At 54.3% G+C, this 19,533-nt stretch overlaps 1 protein-coding gene across 1 annotated transcript in view; it reads left to right on the top strand.

Moving 5' to 3' along the window:
- The first annotated feature begins 569 nt into the window (after positions 1 to 569).
- The window catches only part of OGDHL (oxoglutarate dehydrogenase L), a 28,735-nt gene continuing 9,771 nt past the window's right edge, over positions 570 to 19,533 (top strand). Inside the window, exons 1-14 of the mRNA XM_074374378.1 lie at positions 570 to 674; positions 4,076 to 4,280; positions 6,029 to 6,199; positions 10,280 to 10,382; positions 10,819 to 10,934; positions 11,082 to 11,236; positions 11,985 to 12,131; positions 13,445 to 13,535; positions 16,071 to 16,250; positions 16,431 to 16,559; positions 17,320 to 17,499; positions 17,749 to 17,901; positions 18,454 to 18,556; positions 19,113 to 19,241. Of these exons, the coding sequence (XP_074230479.1) occupies positions 4,077 to 4,280; positions 6,029 to 6,199; positions 10,280 to 10,382; positions 10,819 to 10,934; positions 11,082 to 11,236; positions 11,985 to 12,131; positions 13,445 to 13,535; positions 16,071 to 16,250; positions 16,431 to 16,559; positions 17,320 to 17,499; positions 17,749 to 17,901; positions 18,454 to 18,556; positions 19,113 to 19,241 (1,861 nt within the window). The 5' untranslated portion in view covers positions 570 to 674; position 4,076. The remainder of the gene's footprint in view (positions 675 to 4,075; positions 4,281 to 6,028; positions 6,200 to 10,279; positions 10,383 to 10,818; positions 10,935 to 11,081; positions 11,237 to 11,984; positions 12,132 to 13,444; positions 13,536 to 16,070; positions 16,251 to 16,430; positions 16,560 to 17,319; positions 17,500 to 17,748; positions 17,902 to 18,453; positions 18,557 to 19,112; positions 19,242 to 19,533) is intronic.

Raw genomic sequence — 19,533 nt, 5'->3', positions numbered from 1 at the left:
TCAAGTTAAGTATGCACATGCCGATGACCCAACAATTCAGCTTCCGGTTACGTATTCCATAGAAATTCTCATACAGTTTCTTAAGGGGATGTATAGGAAGATGTTCATTGTGGCATTGTTTGTAGCAACAAGGAGGTGAAGGCAGCCTAGGTCTCCATATCTTGGACAGTGGATGAATGAAGTGTGTATCAGGTTTTGTGGTAAATACTTAATGTGCGTTATCTCATCTTTTCTTCAAAACAGCCCTAAGACTATGGGACTTTTAATAGCATCCCATTTTACAGACAATAAAACGGAAACTATGCTTCCATACACACAAACGGCAGCTTATTTTCTGGTTCACTCTCCTTAGTGTTCGGACGAGGATACTGGGGTTCAGGGGCTCAGCAGCGTGCCAGGTCTCCCAGACGTTACGTCTCGCGCTGAGGTCTGCGCGATCTTCATGCTTCCGGACCCAGGCGGCCTCGCGCTTGGGCCGTCAGCACCGCGGACAGCGCCAGCGGGGCAGGGCTGGGCGGGGCGTCCACCGGGACGTCACGACGCGCGGAGTCTCCCGGGCGCGCGCCGTGTCACGTGACCCGGGTAATTGGTACCGCGCGCCGCACATCACCTGCACGCCGCCCCCTGACCCGCAGCCTCCGGACCGCGTTGCCGCGCGGACCCCCGCCGGCCCGGTGAGCGCGGCGGCCCCTCGCCTCCAGGTCCCTGTGCCTCTTCCTCTCCCGCTGTCTAGGGGGTGGCCACCCTGCTCCCGTCTCCTGGGTCCTGGGGCGCTGCTGCCCACAGCCCTGAGCCGGGCCCCGGGAAGCGGGAGGAGGTGTGAGCATGACCTTGGCTCCGCCATTGTCTGGCCGCGGCCTCCGCAAAGACCCCCAGCCCTTCGCGTGCATCCAACCCTGCGAGTGCAGTATTTTGTAAAGGAGCGACGCTCTAACGGTGGGGTTTCAGGCATCAGCGTGGGTTCTCATCAGACTACAGACTGTCCACGCTGCCTTTCGCGGCGTGGGGAGGGGCCTGCTGCTCCTCTCGAGCTGTGGAGAGCGGCGCTGGGAATAGGGAGGGTCCAGCATTATATGCCTGCTGGGACACGCAGGCAGCATCGAAGTCTCAGGACCTCATGGTGGGCAGAGCCCTTATAGATGGTTTTAACCACGGGTTCCGTTCACAGATGGGGGAACTAAGGCTCTGAGAGAGGAAAGACTGGCCTGAGGTCGCAGTCAGCCTGGGACCTGCTTCTCCCTTCCCTAGGGAAATGTGGGGGGAGGGGGGGACCCTGAGGTCCCAGCATGGTGCTGTGATGCCCCTCCACCATGAACTTGCCGGCCCCTGCAGCCACTCTGCACACCTCCGGTAGCTTCTTGGAACAGGCCGCATGTACCTTTGTACTTTCCCCGCCTTTGGGCTTTAAGCTCTTTAAGCTCAGGCCCTCCATCTCTACCAAGGAAATAAGCACACCCTGCTCCTACCCTGCTTCCTACCTCAGACTCTGCCGCAGTGGCCTTCTCTTGGGTTCAGTAAACTAGAATTGGGGTTTATTCCTGAGAACCCCCCCACCCCTAATTCCCAGAATGTGGGGCCAGAGTGGGCCTGGAGGAGCGTGAGTCCAGGCTCTGCTTCTGCCCAGCTTCGGGATCTGGGGGAGGATCTGTTAACTGATCTCTACAATGGGCATATTGCAGAGCGGTCCTCACCAGCGCTGATAGGGCCTTGCATGAGGGAATCTTAGTGGCCAGGAATGTCTGCAGTTGTTGTGCTTCTAGGGGTGGGGCGTGGGGATGGTACTGACCTTGTCCCCAAGAGCTGCCCAGAGCAACCTGCCTGTTAGTCCGCTGTAGGATGGGCTGGGTAGAGGGTGTGGAGGGTGCCTGACCTGAACTCAGGAATTCCCTTTCACCTGCGTAGGCAGGACCTGGCCGGGCTGACTGGGGCCTTGGCTCCAGCTACTAAGGTTGACTCTGTCCCCAGCCCTCCAGGGCTCCTGAGTCCTCAAGCCCTGCTGGGATTGGGGCAGGGGTGGCTGGCCGGCTGCCTTCCTGTCAGGCCGGGTGAAGTCCACGGCAGTGTCCGGTGGCTGCATAGATCATTCAGGGTTTGTAAAACACAGTGTTCCTACACCAGGCCAGGCTGGACACAGCCCATGGGGGTGGGGAGGGTGCCAGCAGAGAGAGCTGGCTGTAGCCATTGGAAAGAGCACTGTCCTTAAGAGAAGTCTGGGTTTACATCATGACTCTGCAGTGAGGAGGGCACAGGTCCCCAAACCATGCAAAACCCCATCACTCACCAGCTTAGCCTCTCTGTGCCTCAGTTTCCCAATTTGTAAAATGAGGCAAATCCAAGTGCCCACCTCTTGAGATTGTTGAGAAGGTTAGATGAGTTCAGTTGCTGCCCCAGAATCAGTGCTCACTAATTGTCCTCTTATTTTTATTCCTGTGATGTATGGTCTTGGTGTCTGGTTTCCTTCGTCCTAGCATGGGGATGATAGAACTTCCCCACTGGGTTGTTTAGATTCTTCTGATGTCCCAAGCCAGTAGCTCCTGAGCCCTGTGGCCATTGGGCTGGGGGTAACATATTTGCCCAGGCCTCAGGGACAGTCAGAGATAGAGCAGGGGTTGGAATCCTGGCCCTCTGACCCCAGAGCCCAGGCCTTGAGCCCCCACCCAGCACCTGGAGAGGTGCCGCTTCAGGGGGACCAGCTCCTAACAGCCCTCCCTGTAGGGCCTGGCATCACTGGCTGGTGGGGCTGGGCATGCAGCCGAAAGTTTTTGGGTTTGAGCATGTGGGAAGGAAGCGTGGGGCACTCGGGCCTCAGGTTCCAGCCAAACCCACCTCATTCCTCCCTGCAGTGGAATATATATTTGCTTTTGAATTTTCCTTTGTTCAGACTTGCTGCTGATTGCCCTGAGGAGCCCACCCCCTTCCCCTTGCCTCATGTGAGTTTGGAGGGAAAGAGGGCTGAGGCAAGCTAGGAGGGCTGGCCCTGCCCTGCCTTGGGGCCCGACCCCTTGTAGAAGAGAAAGTCCAGCCAGGAGGTTCTGGCGGCTTGGTTAGGCTGGTGGGGGGGGTGTGGTAGTGCCCTGTTGGCTGGGCACACCTGGGCCCAGGGGCATTGACTCAGGACCAGGCCCAGGCAGAAAGGCACACTTTCTGGGAGTGAGTTGCACAAGGGGGAGCAGGCCCTTCTGCCTCCATAGCCCCTGATGGGGTGGGTCTGGACAGATGGGCATTAGTGAGTATTCGGAGGGAGCTGTGCCTGTGTCTGGGCAGTGCTGGGGCAGAGGAGGGGGCTCTGCTCACAGTGTGGGGCAGAGGGCAGGGTGGAGGAGCAGAGGATCTAAGAGGAGGCTCTTCTCTTAGAAAGTCAGTCCTCTGAGCGGGGGAGGAAGGCCCCCCGACCCCGTGTGAAAGCTTGTTATTCAGGCATTTTGTTTGAGAAAGAGCAGGTGACATAGTGGGGTATTCTGTTTCTCTCCAGTGTGAGTGGGCTTCCAGCCTGTACATACCCGCTGAGCTGTTAGCCATCCTGAGTGGTGCTGGTCCTGAGCGTAATCTCTGGTCAGGGTGTGGGTGCGAGAGGGTGGCTGCAGCCACGAGCTCAGCTGGGTATGAGGCCTGCCTCTCGTCAGCCCCTCACCGTTCCCCAGTGCCCTTTCCTTCTCTGAACGTCAGTCCTCCTCAGTGAAGTGGGGCCCATGTCATTGACCTCCTGGCCTAGGAGGGTGCTCGGGGTCGATACTACAGTCAGGGGAAGTCACTGGTCACTTTTGGGCATAGTGACTGGGGACCCACTGGTGCTGTAGGCCTCCCAAGAGAGCACAGCTCAGCCAGTCCCCTTTCTTCTTGCTTTTTCCTGACCGGGCATGGCACACCCAGCCCCTGGAAGACTCCTCTGCCCAAGTTCAGGGTGGTCAGGATGGCTGGCTGATTGTCCCACTCACCTGTATCCCGTCGCTGCTGATCCCAAGGCCAGCTGCCTGGTAGGCCCTACAAATGCCACGTGAGGGGACAAGTGGCCGCCAGAGCCTGCTTCCATCCTGGTCCTGCGGGTTTATGCCTCTCCCTTATTGCCTGTGTCCAGAATGAGTCAGCTGAGGCTGCTGCCATCCCGGCTTGGAGCACAGACCTCAAGGCTCCTGGCCCCACATGGCGTCCAGAGGCTCAGCTGCTGCAGTAAATCATCTGGGCCACCTGCCACCTTCCCAAGCAGCAAAGTTGGAGGCAGCTCCAGTTACATGGAAGAGATGTACTTCGCCTGGTTGGAAAACCCACAGAGTGTCCACAAGGTCAGCACCACCACCCTGCCCTCTGTGTGGGAGGGGGGCTCCTGGGGCCGGGCTGGGGAAGGGGCGGGGGGAGAAGCAGCTGGCCTGCTGTGCAATCTCTGGCAGGTTTCGTTCCCTCTCAAGTCCTCTGTCGTCTTTGTTGGTGAAAGAGCCTGGTCTGCATATTGAGTGAGGAAAGTCCGTTGCTTTCCTGCTGCTGGACCAGCCAGTGGGTGGTGGTCTGGCTTGAGAAGCCCTGACAATGCCCTGCTCAGCCACACCAGTTCTGAGACCTGCCCTTGCCCCCTTCGTGATGCTGTGCTGTCTCCAGATGGCCCCTTGTTATGTAGTTAGGAGCATAAGTGTTTATGTATGTATTGAGCTAATAGAATAAATAACCGCTGATGGTGGGGAAAAAAAAAAAAGAAAAATCAGGTGCCAGGGTGAAAAGTGAAGCTGCTCTCCCTCCTTCACTTACACTCCTCAGAGGAAAGTAATACATTCACATGATCCAAAAACAAAAAGTATGAATTTCTACAGTGAAAAGACTCCTTCCCAATCCATCCCCTCTCTGCTCAGCTCCCACCTCTCTGTCCCTCATTCTAGTCTTAGTTTCTTCTGTTCATAGAGTTTCTTTAGGCAAACTTATTGCAAACCACATTCTGGATTCCCCTCTTTACAAAAAAATAACATGTAACAGCTACTGCTTTGCCCCAGGCTTTTTTCACTCAGCACCTATCTCCAGGATTTTTCCACATCAGTACCTCAGGAGCCTCGTTCTTTTCCTCAGCTGTGTAGTATTCCACTATCTGGATGGATGCATCACATCCACCCCCAGGGAGGCATCTGCCTCATTTCATTTCAGTCTCTGGCTGTTGTGACTGGTGCTGCAGTGTACATGAATCTTGCATGTGTGCAGCTAACTGGTAGGATAAATTCCCCATGGTGGAATGGTCGGTCAGAGGGCATCTGTGTGTGTCATTTTGATGGGTATTGCCAAGTTGCTTTCCACAGGGCTCATACCACCTATTCCCCCACCAGTCCTGCATGAGAGGGCGCAGAAGAAAGCACGGTTATACGTGTTCTACCGGATCATGGAGATGCTGGTGCATATGCCCATCTGCTTACTGCTTCTGCGCACACAGTAGCAAACTGTATATCCTCCTCTTCTGCTTTGCTCACTTTACAACATATCTTGGCAATTCTTCCACATCTACAATAATAAATGCACCTTATTTTTTTTAAGACTACATAATTTTCCAGAATCTAAATTTACCATCAGTTTCCTATTGATCACTACCACGTAGATTGTTTTTTCCGTTGTCATTTTTATCAACTGCCCCGCAGGGAGCATCCTTCTACATCTAGGCACATTTGTCCAAGTACATATGTAAATTACTGGCAGTGGAATTGCTAGTTCAAAACATATATTCATTGAAAATGTTGAGGGCCTGCCGGCCAAACTGCCCTCCACAAAGGCTGCCTCCAACCCGCAGTGTGTGAGGACATGTTTCTCCCAGGGGTAGAAGCCCCTTGGTCACAATTTATGACCTCCCCCTACTCCCTGCCAAGCTGGGTCCTGGAGAGGTCTGGGATCTAGGTAGGGGGCCTAGGCTGGTTGAGAGGGGTCTTCTCAGCAGGCCCCAGGAAGGTCCTGAGAGCTACAGTGGTGGAGGAACACCACCGCCCCCTGGACCCCCAGCTTGGGCCACCCCCCTACTCCTCCCAGACCCTCACCAGGCTCTTTTCTTGCTTGTTCCCCTGCCCAGTCCTGGGACAGCTTCTTCCGGAAAGCCAGCGAGGAAGCCCCGTATGGCCTGTCTCAGCCCCAGGCCCCTTCTGTCATCCCTGAGAGCAGGCCGGCAGTCTCGAGCTGGACTAAGACCAGCAAGCTGGTGGAGGACCACCTGGCTGTGCAGTCCCTGATCCGGGCCTACCAGGTGAGCGGCTGGACTGGCTTCTCGGGTGTGGCCAGGTGCTGACAGCGGGAAGACCAGCTCAGATCCGGTGTCATCTCAGAGAGCCCGTCTCTGAGTCCTCTGTTGGTGCCTCTGGCCCCTCCTCCTGCTCTTTGTCATATTATCATTCGTATCACTTACCGTCGCCCTGTAATTTTTGCACAGACTGATTTGTTTGTGATCTTTCTCACGGAGTGTTGTCTGTCTCCCCACCACTGTGCCCAAGTACCTAGAAGAGTACTTAGTGAACAGTCGGTTTCAGTGAGTGTCAAATGAAAGGTGAGGAGATTGATCCTTGTTAATGTCTATTTTCTCCTCTTGACCAACCATTCCAGGAGGACAGGGACTGGTATACAGCAAGTGCTTCACTATTGTTTGTGGAACCAGTTCAGTAAGCAGCTCTCCCCCTACCAGCTGCTCTGTCCTGGAGACTCAGGTCCCCTTGCTGGGTCTCCAGGCTGGGCCCCTGCTCTGTCAGAGTCCTAATGATGTTCCATATGCTTGATCTTGACTGCGCAGGACTAATGAGAGGGCTGCTCTGGGTGTTCATGCCATAAAAAAGGTAATCACTTGAGATCTGTCTGGGAAACAGTGGCAGAAGCTATTTCCTAAGAGAAACTTGTCTCAGAGACACTCAGAAGGAGGGATGAGGGCATTCTGCGGCCCTTGGCAGAGACTTCATGGGAGAGTGCCTCAAGCCAATGCAGGAACAGGGAGTGGGGTGGGGGAGCTTAGCAAATGGAAACACTGCTTTGCCTCTGCAGGAGGCCCTGCGTGGGATGGCAGCTACCCTCCCTGTGCTGGGGCGGAAGAGGAAGGGTGGGCAGGACCGGGCTCCCTCCGTGGCCTTGGGACCTGTGGATCGTGGGCCACCTGCGAGCAAACAGCAGTGGTGGTAATTATGTTCTTGGCTGGCTAAATTGACTTTGAAAATGAAGAACAAGGAATATAAAACTATGTGAAATACAAGGTAACATTCCGAGAGCTGCCTGAGGGCCTTAGCTTCTAAGCACCATTCACAACACTTTACTGCGCTTTGTTCTTTCCCGACCCAAGACCCAGCCCTCGAGCCCTTCCAGCAGGGTGGTCTCTGGATTCAGGCGTGTTACTCTGTTCTTGTATGGTAAAAAATCTGCCCAGTGGTGGGCCTGACTGCGACCACCCCTGCCCCCCGGGGTGGACGGGGTGGACTACAGCCCCTCTCAGGCCCGCTGGAGGCTGAGCCCTGGGTTGGATCATCTGCACACCGTACTGATAAAAAAAAAAAACAAACCCATGTTGTTTCTTACGGATGTTTTCAAGCATATAAAAGAAGAGTTGTGTCGGGAACCCCACCCCCATCAGTACAGGGTCAGTCTTGATTCATCTGTCACCCACCTCTGGCTCCAGGCACAGTCCACTTGTTGTTTTGAAGCATCATATTTCATTCATTGAACGTCTCAGCACACATTTCCAGAGATAAAGGCGCCTTAAAAGTATACAAATATCCCACGTTAGCATTATCGCAACTGCAAATGGCAGTCATCCTTATTGTCATCAAGGACCCGGTTGGTATTCATGTTGGCCTGTTTGTCTTAGGATTTCTTTTTACTGCTTGTTTGAATCAGGATCTAAGTAAAGCCACAGTTTGTGATAAGTTGACATGGCTTTTAAGTCTCCTGTACACCACTCCATGGGTTCTTCTTGATTTCTTTTTGTGTTCCTTGCCGTGTGTGTGTGTGTGTGTGTGTGTGTGTGTGTAAGAAACCAGGTTGTTTGTCCTATAGACTTTTCTTGAGTCTGGATTTTGCTGACTGTGTCCCCAAGGTGTCCCTTCGTCTGTCCCTGTGTCCCATGTCATTTCTGTAAATTGGTAGTTAGATCCAGATGCTTGATCCAATAAGGACTTGATTTTCTTGTTGTTGTACAATCAGTTTCCTGGTGGTGATGGGCACTTCAGGGGATAATTATTTCCTGGACACATTAAATCACTGAATGGTAAAAATGGTGATATTCTAATTCTGTCTTTCTTTGTTTATTACCTGAAATACTTCCTATCAGGAGAAACTTCCCTTCGTCAGCTCTGTGTATCCTGAGGTATAAATTGTATAGGAAAGGCAGGATCAAGGCTTGATTTTTCTTTTATTGATGGGTTTTCAAAATGAAGACATGGTTCCCCAGCATCCTCCAAAGATGGCCAATAAAGGTTTTTCTTAGTTGGTATGAATGCATGCATTTAAACATCTTTGATGAGTTTCAGTCTGTTACAGGTATTATCCTTATTGTTGCTCAAAATGTGTCCCGATTGGCAGCCCCAGTGGTGTTTGAGCACCCCTTTGCTCTCTGGTAGGACAGGATGCTTTGAGCTCATCTTGTACATTTCTGACCAGCCAGTTCTCCAGGGAGCGGGGAAGTGTTCACTGCTCTTGGTTTTGGTCATGATTTCTTGGCTCTTCCAGTGGTTAGAGCCAGGAAATACATATCTTTAAAAAAAAAAAAAGATACCATACTCTATGGGTTTATGCTGATGCTTCTATGTATGTCAAATGCAGGACTTAGGGTTTGTCCCTGACCTCATCAGTCTTTTTTTTTTTTTTTCAAGTTCAAGTTTTCTTTTTTTTTTTTTTAACATTTTTTTTTAATTGAGTTATAGACATTTTACAATGTTGTGTCAAATTCCAGTGTAGAGCACAATTTTTCAGTTATACATGAACATACATATATTCATTGTCACATTTTTTTACCGTGAGCTACCACAAGATCTTGTATATATTTCCCTGTGCTATACAGTATAATCTTGTTTATCTATTCTGCATATGCCTGTCAGTATCTACAAATTTTGAAATCTCAGTCTGTCCCTTCCCACCCCCCACCCCCTTGGCAACCACAAGTTTGTATTCTATGTCTGTGAGTCTGTTTCTGTTTTGTATTTATGTTCATTTTTTCTTGTTTTTTAGATTCCATATATGAGTGATCTCATATGGTGTTTTTCTTTCTCTTTCTGGCTTACTTCACTTAGAACGACATTCTCCAGGGACATCCATGGTGACCTCATCAGTCTTACACCATCTCCTTTTAAATATTCTAAAAATAGAGGTTCCCAAAGGCAACAATACAATGACTTCTTTGATTTTCCCACAATCCCCACACAACAGTCTTAGAATACAATTCTGATATTACCACCGCTGATTAGTAATAGAGATGAATTTATGATCTTTTTATTCCTGCAGTTCTGTTTGTCTTTGGGGACTATTCTGTTAGTCAGTTGGAACAGTTCCTCTCTGTGTAGTCATGCCAGCAGATGGATGCATTAATTCATTTGTTTTGTCTTACTTTCAATTTTTAATACTTAGTTTTGTTTTATAGTGATGTAAAATATTACTAAGATCCGAAAGTCGAATCTTCAAGGCAAGGTATATTCTTAAAAGTCTAGCGTCTAGCCCTGCCCTTCTACCCTATTTCGTCCTTTCCCCATAGATAATAATTTTCTTACTTTATGGCTTTCTTATTTTATTATTTATTCTTCTAAAGCATATATTCATTTGGATTTATGCAAATATGTATGAATATATGCAAATATAGATGTTTACCTTTCTCTTCCCTTTCTTAGATAATGGGCAATTTACCACACATACTTTTCTATCATTTGCTTTTTTTTGCTTTAAACTATTTTGTGGAGACAACCTCATAGCAGCAGTTAGGGATTTTCTTCATTCCTTTTAGCAGCTCGGTAGTATTCCCTGTGTGGATTTCCCAAACCCATATGCCAGTCTCCTGCTGATGGACATTTGGGAAGTTTCTAGAATTTTCTGATTACTAATAGTACCGTAGTAACTACTTTTGTGTGTGCATTCTGTCCTATTTTTGAAAGCTGCATGTTGTACTTTTAAACAGAATTGTGCTCCTGCCACCTCAGTGGCTACAGTGGGGTTCAGGGGCAACTTCAGGGCCTGGATGCTGGAGACAGGTGGAAACTTGAAACTGCTTTCAAGGGAATTGGGGACCAGTGCCCAGAATCTCCCTCTTGGTGAGGGTCTGTCCAGCTGTGTCCCAGCCCTACCCTGAGCTTTTCCCCTTCTCCAGATCCGGGGCCACCATGTGGCTCAGCTGGACCCCCTGGGCATTCTGGATGCAGACCTGGACTCCTTTGTGCCCTCAGACTTAATCACAACCATCGATAAATTGGGTAAGAGTCGGTACCCTTTCCCATTGCCCTGGCAACCCCAGAGCCAGTGTGTGCCTGTGTCCAGTGAGGGGCTCTGAGCCTGCAGTGCCTCCGAGTCCTGGGGTTCAGCAAGCTGCCTGGGAGGCTTTCTTCTGGCCCTTGCCCATCTACTGCATGGTGTCCCTTCAAGAGATGTCTTCCCGTTTTCCCTGCTGGTGCACCACGGTCAGTAAGCAGGAGATACCTGTCCCGGCCCACCCTTGTGGCGGCAAGCTTGGCTCTGACTCTGGTGCCCTGTGCCCTGCAGGCAGAGGACCCTTGGGCTTTAGGCTGGACCTGGCAGGAGGGTGCTGGGGGCACTGTGGGGAGGTCAGGGGATAACTGCTGGGCCCCACCTGGGCCTGAGCTCCCGCTCTCCTCTCTACTGCCCGGGGCTCTGCTGGGTGCACCTCTCCAGCCTTTTACGACCTGCGGGAGGCTGACCTGGATAAGGAATTCCAGCTGCCCACAACTACCTTTATTGGGGGCTCCGAACACACCCTTTCTCTGCGCGAGATCATTCGGCGCCTGGAGGTGAGTGCAGGCAGGTGTGTCGGGCACACCTGAGGCAGCTCTCTGCGAGCATTAGAAGGGAGGGGGGGCTCTGCCTGCTTTGCCCCAGATACCAAGGCAGCCAGTCCTCTTCCTGACTCCTAGTGAAGTGTCCCCCTGTCCCCCCAGAGCACATACTGCCAGCATATCGGTCTGGAGTTCATGTTCATCAATGACGTGGAGCAGTGCCAGTGGATCCGACAGAAGTTCGAGACCCCTGGCGTGATGCAGTTCTCCAGCGAGGAGAAGCGGACCCTGCTGGCGCGGCTGGTGCGCTCCATGAGGTCAGGCCCTCAGCACCACCCCGGGAAGCCCAAGTGGCTAGCGGGTGCCGCTCCAGGGTGGTACGAGATGTCCCAGGCTCTGGCTAAGACACTGGGAGGGTGCTTGGTAAGGGAAGGCAGGGCTGGATGGGGCTCCAGGAGAACATGTCCCCGAGTGATGGTGGAAGTGGCAGAAAGTGGCCATGGGAATGTTTGGGCAGAGCGATGTCCCCGCGTGGAGTGAGTGTAGCAGCGGCTGCCTGCAGGTGGGCACTGCTGGGCTCTGCCCACGGACTTTGCCGAAGCTGCGTCTGCCCAGGACCACAGGGGCCTGGAGGAGCACCTGGCCTAGCTGCTGGGTGCAGAGTGGGTCCCTGAGCAGTGACGTGTGGGCTGGAATTTGAGCTGAGCCATGCTGAGGTCTTTGGGGCATCGTGAGAGAGCCCCAGTACATATGTGGGTGGGAGGGCAGCGGGCTGGGAGCAGCGGAATGGCTAGTTGCAGCAGTTTGACTGGAAGGGGGAGAGAGGGTGGTAGCTGGGAATGGGTGCAGGTGGCGGTCTCTGGTTAATCTGGGAGGACCCTTGGCCTCCTCCTCCCGACCTGTGCTCCTTGCTGGTGGGGGCATCGTGGTGTCGGTGCCAGGTCCTGGTCTGTGTAGAGGGAAGTGACTCTGCAGCTTCCCCTGTCCTGGCATCCTGCCCCGAGCCCTCCAGAGCTGCCCCTGTGAGCCCTAGCCTCTCCACCCGTCCCCTTCCCTCCCAAGCAGGTTCGAAGACTTCCTGGCCCGGAAGTGGTCCTCGGAGAAGCGGTTTGGCCTGGAGGGCTGTGAGGTCATGATTCCTGCCCTCAAGACCATCATCGACAAGTCCAGTGAGATGGGGATTGAGAATGTCATCCTGGGAATGCCACACAGGTGGGCCCCTTCCCCCATCCCTGCCTTAGCCTTGTGCTTTCTCTCCAGGCCCAGCAAGCTGAGGTGGATTAGGGGCCATCTGGGGTAGGGGGGGATGAAAATCAAAGCAAGGGTGTTGGTGGGTAGAGGCAAAGAGGTCCAGAAAGTTCTCAGAGTCCCTGGGTCCTGGCTTGCTCATCACAGAAAGAGCCAAGCCCCTGGCAGCGTCCAGATGCAGTGTGAGGATGTCCCCATCCTGTGGGGCTTTGCCTCCTAGACTCTGTGCTCTGAGGGGCCCAGAAATGTCCGGGGTCTGGTCAGAGGGTCAGGCAGAGCTGGCACTGAGGTCTGAGGGCATGGGCACACGTGGCTTGGGTAGAACTGTGGGAGGGGATGGTGTGGGCAGCTCTGGGACTGGTGCTTGGCAGGCCGTCAGCCTGAGGACAGCTCTGAGAGCCCAGGGCTGCTCTAGGCCAGGCCTCCATAGTGGTGGAGGGGCCTCTGAGGCTGGAGGGCCTTGCCCCAAGGGGCCGTTGTCACACAGCTCCTGTGGCTCCCCCCAGCCCCGTCCCCACAGAGCAGGAGAGAGGCCCACGGGAAGAAGGCTGTCCTTCTGTCCCAGGGCCATGAGGGGCTGAGGTCAGGCCAGGGTGTGTGTACAGGCCTAGGGCTGGCATCTACTGGCAGGCTATGGAGGGCGAGTTCGGAGTCATGCCCTGTGCCCTCATCAGGCTGGAGTCCACCCCAAAATAGATTGCCTCCTGATGGGAAGGACGTTCAGCTGGGCTGGACAATCCCTGGTCCCCAGCTGCTTTCCTCCCCCACCCTCCCTTCAGACCAGATCCTCTGGACAGGTCCTCTGGTGGCTCCTGATCTTCGGGGCAGTCCAGGCCCCTCCTCCCCATCCTGCTTCATGGCGCCGCTGGGCTGGGGTGGGGAGCCATGTGTGAGCAGCTGTGATGTATTAGCAGATTGGGGTCAAGGTGCTGGGTTGGGCTCAGCTTTTGGGTCAGGGATTGGGGGAGTGGATATGCTGCCCTGAGGCTGGGGGGCTCCCTGCTCACCAGGGCTTACTGAGTCTGAGACAGGCAGGGACATCTGCCTGCCCCGGGGGAGCTGGCTGGCTGGGACCGCTCACATGCCTTATAAGATGGAGACAGGATGAGAGGGCTCCTGGGGCTCTACCTGGGAGGGGCGGTCCCCCCCCTCAGTCCCCCTGCTGGTCCTGATAGGTCCCAGGTGGGCAGGGAGCATGGTTATGCTAGGGCCTGTTGGGGGGTGGGGGTGGGGGGCGGCCTCTGAGCCAAGTGAGAGCCCCGCCCCTCTGGCTCCAGGGGCAGGCTGAACGTGCTGGCCAACGTCATCCGCAAGGACCTGGAGCAGATCTTCTGCCAGTTTGACCCCAAACTGGAGGCAGCGGACGAGGTGGGTGCCAAGCCAAGGCTCCAGAGCCCCTGGGGAACTGGTTATTTGGGAGGTAGACTGGGGGAGGGGCTGGGCTGGGACCTTGCAGGCTCAGAGAGACCTTGAGATGGACAGACATGCAGAGGAGTGGGAGAGAGGCTGGGGTGCCTGCGTGAGGCCCCTGAGGCATTTTGGAGCAAGTGCTATGGTCTCTGATACCTGAGAGAGCCCTGGGAAAATCTGGGCCAACCTCCCTGTCTCCAGCTAGGGAAACTGAGGCCCAGAGAGGTGCAGGAAGTGCCCAAGTTACTTGCTTCAGCTCCTGGGGCCGTACCTCTGTGCCCAGAGTCCTGTCCACCAGCCCAGAAGGGCTGCCTCACTCACTTGTTTGCCTTGGGCAATCAGGTTGGTTTCCTGTGCCCACTGATAAGCAGAGGAGACATTCTTCTAACCACGCCCCCTTCCTGCACACATACATGTCACGTGTGCCTCACACCCCAGGCCTCTGCCCACGCAGGGCCCTCAGCCCAGGAAGCCTTCCTCTCTCCTCTGCTCTCTGCCTTGCTCACTCTTGCCTGTCTCCCCTTTTGGTGGCTTACAAGGTCCTCCAGGCAACGAATCTGTCACTCCCTCCTCTATGCCTCCTTTGCTCGCCAAACCACCTCTGCTCTGGCCTTCTCTGTTGTGTGTGTGTGTGTGTTCCCCTTCAGGCTGCTAGCAGTGTGAGGTCAGGGGCCTCATCCCTGAAGCCCCGGCACCCATCACAGGTACATGGTTTGTAAAAATGAATCACATTAAGCGACTGCTCTAGCGTCATCCAGCACATTCAGCCAGAGCAGGACTAGAATCCACATCTGCTGGCTCCCAACCCAGAATCTTTCCACCATTCATGTTCATTTTGCTCAAGTACCTTCATCTCTGTGAGCCTCAGTGTGCCTTTCTATAAAATGGGGATAAAAATCTCCTGCCCTCCGAATGGTTGTACAGAATCAGAGATGACGTGTATGTAAACCATAAAACCTGGCCAAAGGATACTTTTAAAATTTTTACTTTTTTTTTAATTGAAAGAAAAATAAGAGCATCATTTGAAAAAGATAATACAATGAGAGTAGGTTTCCCCCATGAGACCTCTTTCCTGCTCCTCAGAGGCTCCACTGTGGTGTTTTTTTTTCTTATTCACTGCAGGCACTGGGGATTGAACCCAGGACCTTGTGCATGCTAAGCATGCGCTTTACCACTGAGCTATTACCCTCCCCCACAACCGTGGTCAGTTTTTGTGTTGTGTGTCCTTCCAGAAATGTTCCACGTACTACAAACGCATGGATTTGTCCAGAACAGCCTTATTTGGAAAAGACCAGAGGAACAGCTTGCGATGCTGCCGGGCACCTTGCTGGTTTCACTTAATGAGCTATCAGTGTTCCGTAGCAGCATGTGGAGCTCTCCGAGCTCCAGGTCCCCCTCTGGCTTCTGCTGTCTCCTGTTGATGGGCATTAGGTGGTGGAATGAGTGTCTTTGCACACGTGTGTGAGTGCATTTTTAGAGGGTATCTGAGAAACGCAGTGGCTGGAGCTGACAGGGCATGACTGAATTACTCTCTCAAGAGCTTGCAGACATCAGTGAGCCCACCCACCTGTGGGCGAGGGTCCCAGCCCCCTAGCTTCCCTTACTCTGTCGAACCTTTCTGCCTTTGCCAATGCGATTGGTCCAAAAGTGACTGCATCTGAACATATTTCTTTGTGACGAATTTGAGTATCTTTTCCCTTGTTTTTAAGCCATGTAATCTTTTTCTGTAAATTCCTCTTACTGGCTTTTGCTCCTTTTTCTATGGGGATTTTGGGCTTTATCTTACTGATTTGTTAAAGTGCTTTATATATTGAAGGAGTTAGCCCTTTGGCTGTATTTGTCTGATAAATATGTTTCTCAGCTTTATTTTTTTCCCTCAAATACTGTGCGTGGATCTGCTTCCCCTGTGACAAATTTATTAAGTTTTAACTGTCTTATCCTTTATGGCCTCTGGGGTTTGTACATTGCTTAGAAAGGCTTTCCTGACTCCAAGATTGGAAAATATGTCATGTTTTCCCCAATACGATGGCTTTGTCTGCTGTGTGTACATTTTTAGCTACTTCAGGATAAGGAGTTAGGTAGAGGTCCTCCTCCAGTGTTTGCCCAGAGGCCTGACCAGCGGCCTCAACACCGATTGGGAGCCGCCCTTCATTTCTCTGCTTTCCCTGAGGCTGGCTGGCCCCTCCCCCTCTCTGCCGTCTTGGATGTGGAGAGGATGATGCGGAGGGGCTCTGATAAGGGAGTGGCTGGTCCAGCCTTCCAGCCAAGGCCCAGGGGAACCCACCTGCCTTTCTCAGGCCAGCCTGGAGGGCAAGGAGGGCAGTGTGCCGGGATGGGGGCAGGGGGTGGGGGGGATGCTGGTGTGAGTCAGGGACAACACAGCCCTCCCAAGGAGCAGAATCCAGGGGATGTCCCAGCCCCGCTGTGGGCCTGCGTGTCTGGGATGGGAATGGGGGTGGGGGCAGGTCCATAACGGCCCACCTCAACCTTCAGGGCTCTGGAGATGTCAAATATCACCTCGGCATGTACCACGAGAGAATCAACCGAGTCACAAACAGGAACATCACTCTGTCGCTCGTGGCCAACCCCTCCCACCTGGAAGCCGTGGACCCCGTGGTACAGGGGAAGACGAAGGCAGAGCAGTTCTACCGTGGGGACGCCCAGGGCAGGAAGGTGAGTGTGCCTGGGTCCTGGGGGAGGGGTTCTGAGGGGTGGGCCCTGAATCTCCAAGGTACAGGGGGCGAGGCGGGGTTCCGAGGGGGCGGACCCTGAATCTCTGTGGTACAGGGGGCGGGGCCAGGCTGTACAGGCTGGGGCAGTGGGGCTCCTCCTGGCTGCTGTTCTGCCCCACAGGTCATGTCCATCCTGGTCCACGGAGACGCCGCCTTCGCCGGCCAAGGGGTGGTCTATGAGACCTTCCACCTGAGTGACCTGCCCTCTTACACCACCAACGGCACTGTGCACGTGGTCGTCAACAACCAGGTGAGTGCTGGGCCATCAGTGTTGTCCATCCTTGAGATCCAGGCAGCACTTTGAGGGGAAGAGCGAGATGGCTCTGATCCCACTGCTCTGCCACTTCCCAGGGGGACTTCAGGCAGGATGCTAGATCTCCCAGCCTCGGTTTCCCGGTCTGAAATCGGGAGGAGTATACATCTGTGTGTATGCTGTAGATGATACAGCTGTAAGGACAGAGGAAGATGGCTGTGAGCAGCGCCTAGCACAGAGGCTGGACATGTAACTAAATGCTGCCTTTGGCTCCATGTGACCCAGTCAGTCTTAGACCACAATTCTTACAACCTATGCTTTTAAGGCAGCTGTGGTTAATGCCAGCCCTTCATCTAAACCTATAAAGCCCTGGGTTAACTGCTTTATTCTCATTGCATCATTTAATCTTCACAGAATAAGCCCGTGAGTTAGTGAGCCCTTTTAATAGGAAACCAAGGCTTTGGGAATTTAAATACCTGGCCCGGATTGTACAGTTAGTAACTGGCGGGGCTGGGCTTCACCCCGGCTCGCTCTCCTCACTCCCACTGTATAGAAATGATTGCAGGAGGAAGAGCAGGCACGACTCCCATGGTGTTAACTACCATCCCTGTGGGACCTACTGCTGTGTCTAATTTGGGGGCTGCCCACTGTTACCCTGTCCTGTCCTGGGCACACCTGATGGGCCTGGAGGCAAAGAGTCCCTGGCCCCGTGGCCCTCTGGTCACCCATCCAGCTCTCAGTGCCTCCTGCTCCGCAGATTGGCTTCACCACAGACCCCCGGATGGCCCGCTCCTCCCCGTACCCCACCGACGTGGCCCGTGTGGTCAACGCACCCATCTTCCACGTGAACGCGGACGACCCAGAGGCCGTGATATATGTGTGCAGCGTGGCGGCTGAGTGGAGGAACACCTTTAATAAAGATGTCGTGGTGGACCTGGTAGGTCTGGGGGTGCTGGATGCTCTGGGTCTGTAGCATCTTTGGCAGTTGGGGCTGGATGGCAGGTTTAGTACTGCTGAGGGCAGTCTGCAGAGGCTTGGGGGCGAGGCGTTTGGTGATGGGTGGTAGTTGGGGCTTTGGAGGCTTTGAAGGGTGTGGCCTGCCAGATGTGCCCAGTTGTGCAGTGACTGCAACAGCCACACCGCCTGGGCGCAAGGACCAAGTCCCCTTCCGCCGCTGCCCCTGCAGGTCTGTTACCGCCGGCGCGGCCACAATGAGATGGATGAGCCCATGTTCACGCAGCCACTCATGTACAAGCAGATCCACAGACAGGTACCCGTGCTGAAGAAGTATGCCGACAAACTCATAGCCGAGGGCACGGTCACCCTGCAGGAATTCGAGGTGGGCCTCATCAGGGTGTGGGATCAGCCTTGCTGGAGCCAAGACCCTGGGGTGGCTGCTGATGTTACTGGCCCTGTGCTGGGCACTGGAGATTTAAAGAAGCAGCCAGTATGGTCCTTGTCCCCAGGAGCCTCCAGTTATCAAGGTGGCCAGGGGACCAAGAACATTTACAGCCTGGTGAAATGCAGCAGATGCTGCGATGCCATGGAAGCCCAGCCTCAGGCAGGAGTCCCAGAAGGCTTCCTGTAGGAGGTGGCCCTGAGCTGGGTTTGTCCCCACAGTTATCTGCAGATGTGTTGGTCCTCTCACCTTCAGGGAGCTCTGAGAGCAAGGACTATGAGTCTTTCCTAGGTTCCCCCAAGTACCTTGCTGAGTGGAATCCCCTTGAACTCTGAGACTTTGCCTTCTGGCCATAAGGCCCCTGTAGGCCAGTGGGCAGAGAGTTCCTCTAGAATGTGGTGAGAGGGACCAGGGGTTATGAGTCAGGGTTGACCCAGCTTCTGGCTACCCCAGGAATCACTGCCTCAATCCATGCCTTCACCCTGATTTCAGGAAGAAATCGCCAAATATGACCGGATCTGTGAGGAGGCATATGGCAGGTCCAAGGATAAAAAGATCTTGCATATTAAGCACTGGCTGGACTCCCCCTGGCCTGGTGAGTGAGCAGCATGCGGCTGAGAGGGATTTGCCCGGGCCTTGGGCAGTGGCACTGGGGCCAGGACTGCAGTGGCCCTGGGTGCAGGCTGTCGCTTTCTGGCCCAGAGGCTGTGGGCTCTGTCCCTGAGCCCTCTGAGGCTGTGTGGGGCTGATTCCTGCAGGTGGGGTGGGCCCAGGAAGCAGGGGATGGCATCGCCCTCAGAGTACATGTGACCAGCTGTCCCCTGGAAAGGGAGGGCTGAGCCAGGGAGCGTGGACAGCCAGGTGGAGAGAGCCCTGGAGGAGGGGTGCTCAGTGGGCCTCTCTGGGGCGGAGCTAGATGGCTGTGACCCTGGGCCCAGGGCAGAGCCTTGCAGGTTCCCACCGGAGGATGTTCAGTAGGTGTCAGAGCTTGAGCTGTGACTGTGAGCTGTCCCAGGTCCCCAGGATGGGTGCAGAGTTTGAGTGCCGTTGGTGTTAAGGAAGTGGCTGGCCCCGAGTCCTGGGGAGACAGGCTGACCCTGGGGTCTGAGGCCCCACTGCCCCCAAAAGTCACAGAGTCTCTGCCCTCTCAGGCTTCTTCAATGTGGACGGGGAGCCCAAGAGCATGACATGCCCAGCCACGGGGGTTCCTGAGGACGTGCTGACCCACATTGGCGAAGTGGCCAGCTCCGTGCCCCTGGAGGACTTTAAGATCCACACAGGTGAGGTCGACGGGTGGGCTCCGGTGTGGGTTGCTGGTCCAGACCTGATACCTTGTCCCAAGGGAGATGGCGTCAGGCGTCCGGGGGCCTGGCCTGCATCCCCCTTAGTCCTGGGTGTGTCAGCTGAGCTCTCAGAGCCATCTTTGTGCCCTGTGAGGTGCCTGTGATCCCAGCTCCTCTCAGGGCAAATATATGTGGATGCCACGCTCCCAGCTGGGTGCCGGTGACCAGGCGTATGTGGGACACCTTGGATTTTCCCCAGGTCTTTGCCAGGGGCCTCCCTGGATCACAC

This window comes from Camelus bactrianus, chromosome 11 (assembly GCF_048773025.1).
Source record: "Camelus bactrianus isolate YW-2024 breed Bactrian camel chromosome 11, ASM4877302v1, whole genome shotgun sequence".
NCBI lineage: Eukaryota > Metazoa > Chordata > Mammalia > Artiodactyla > Camelidae > Camelus > Camelus bactrianus.
Note: the sequence above shows the minus strand (reverse complement) of the source record. Positions and strands in the feature narration are given on the sequence as shown.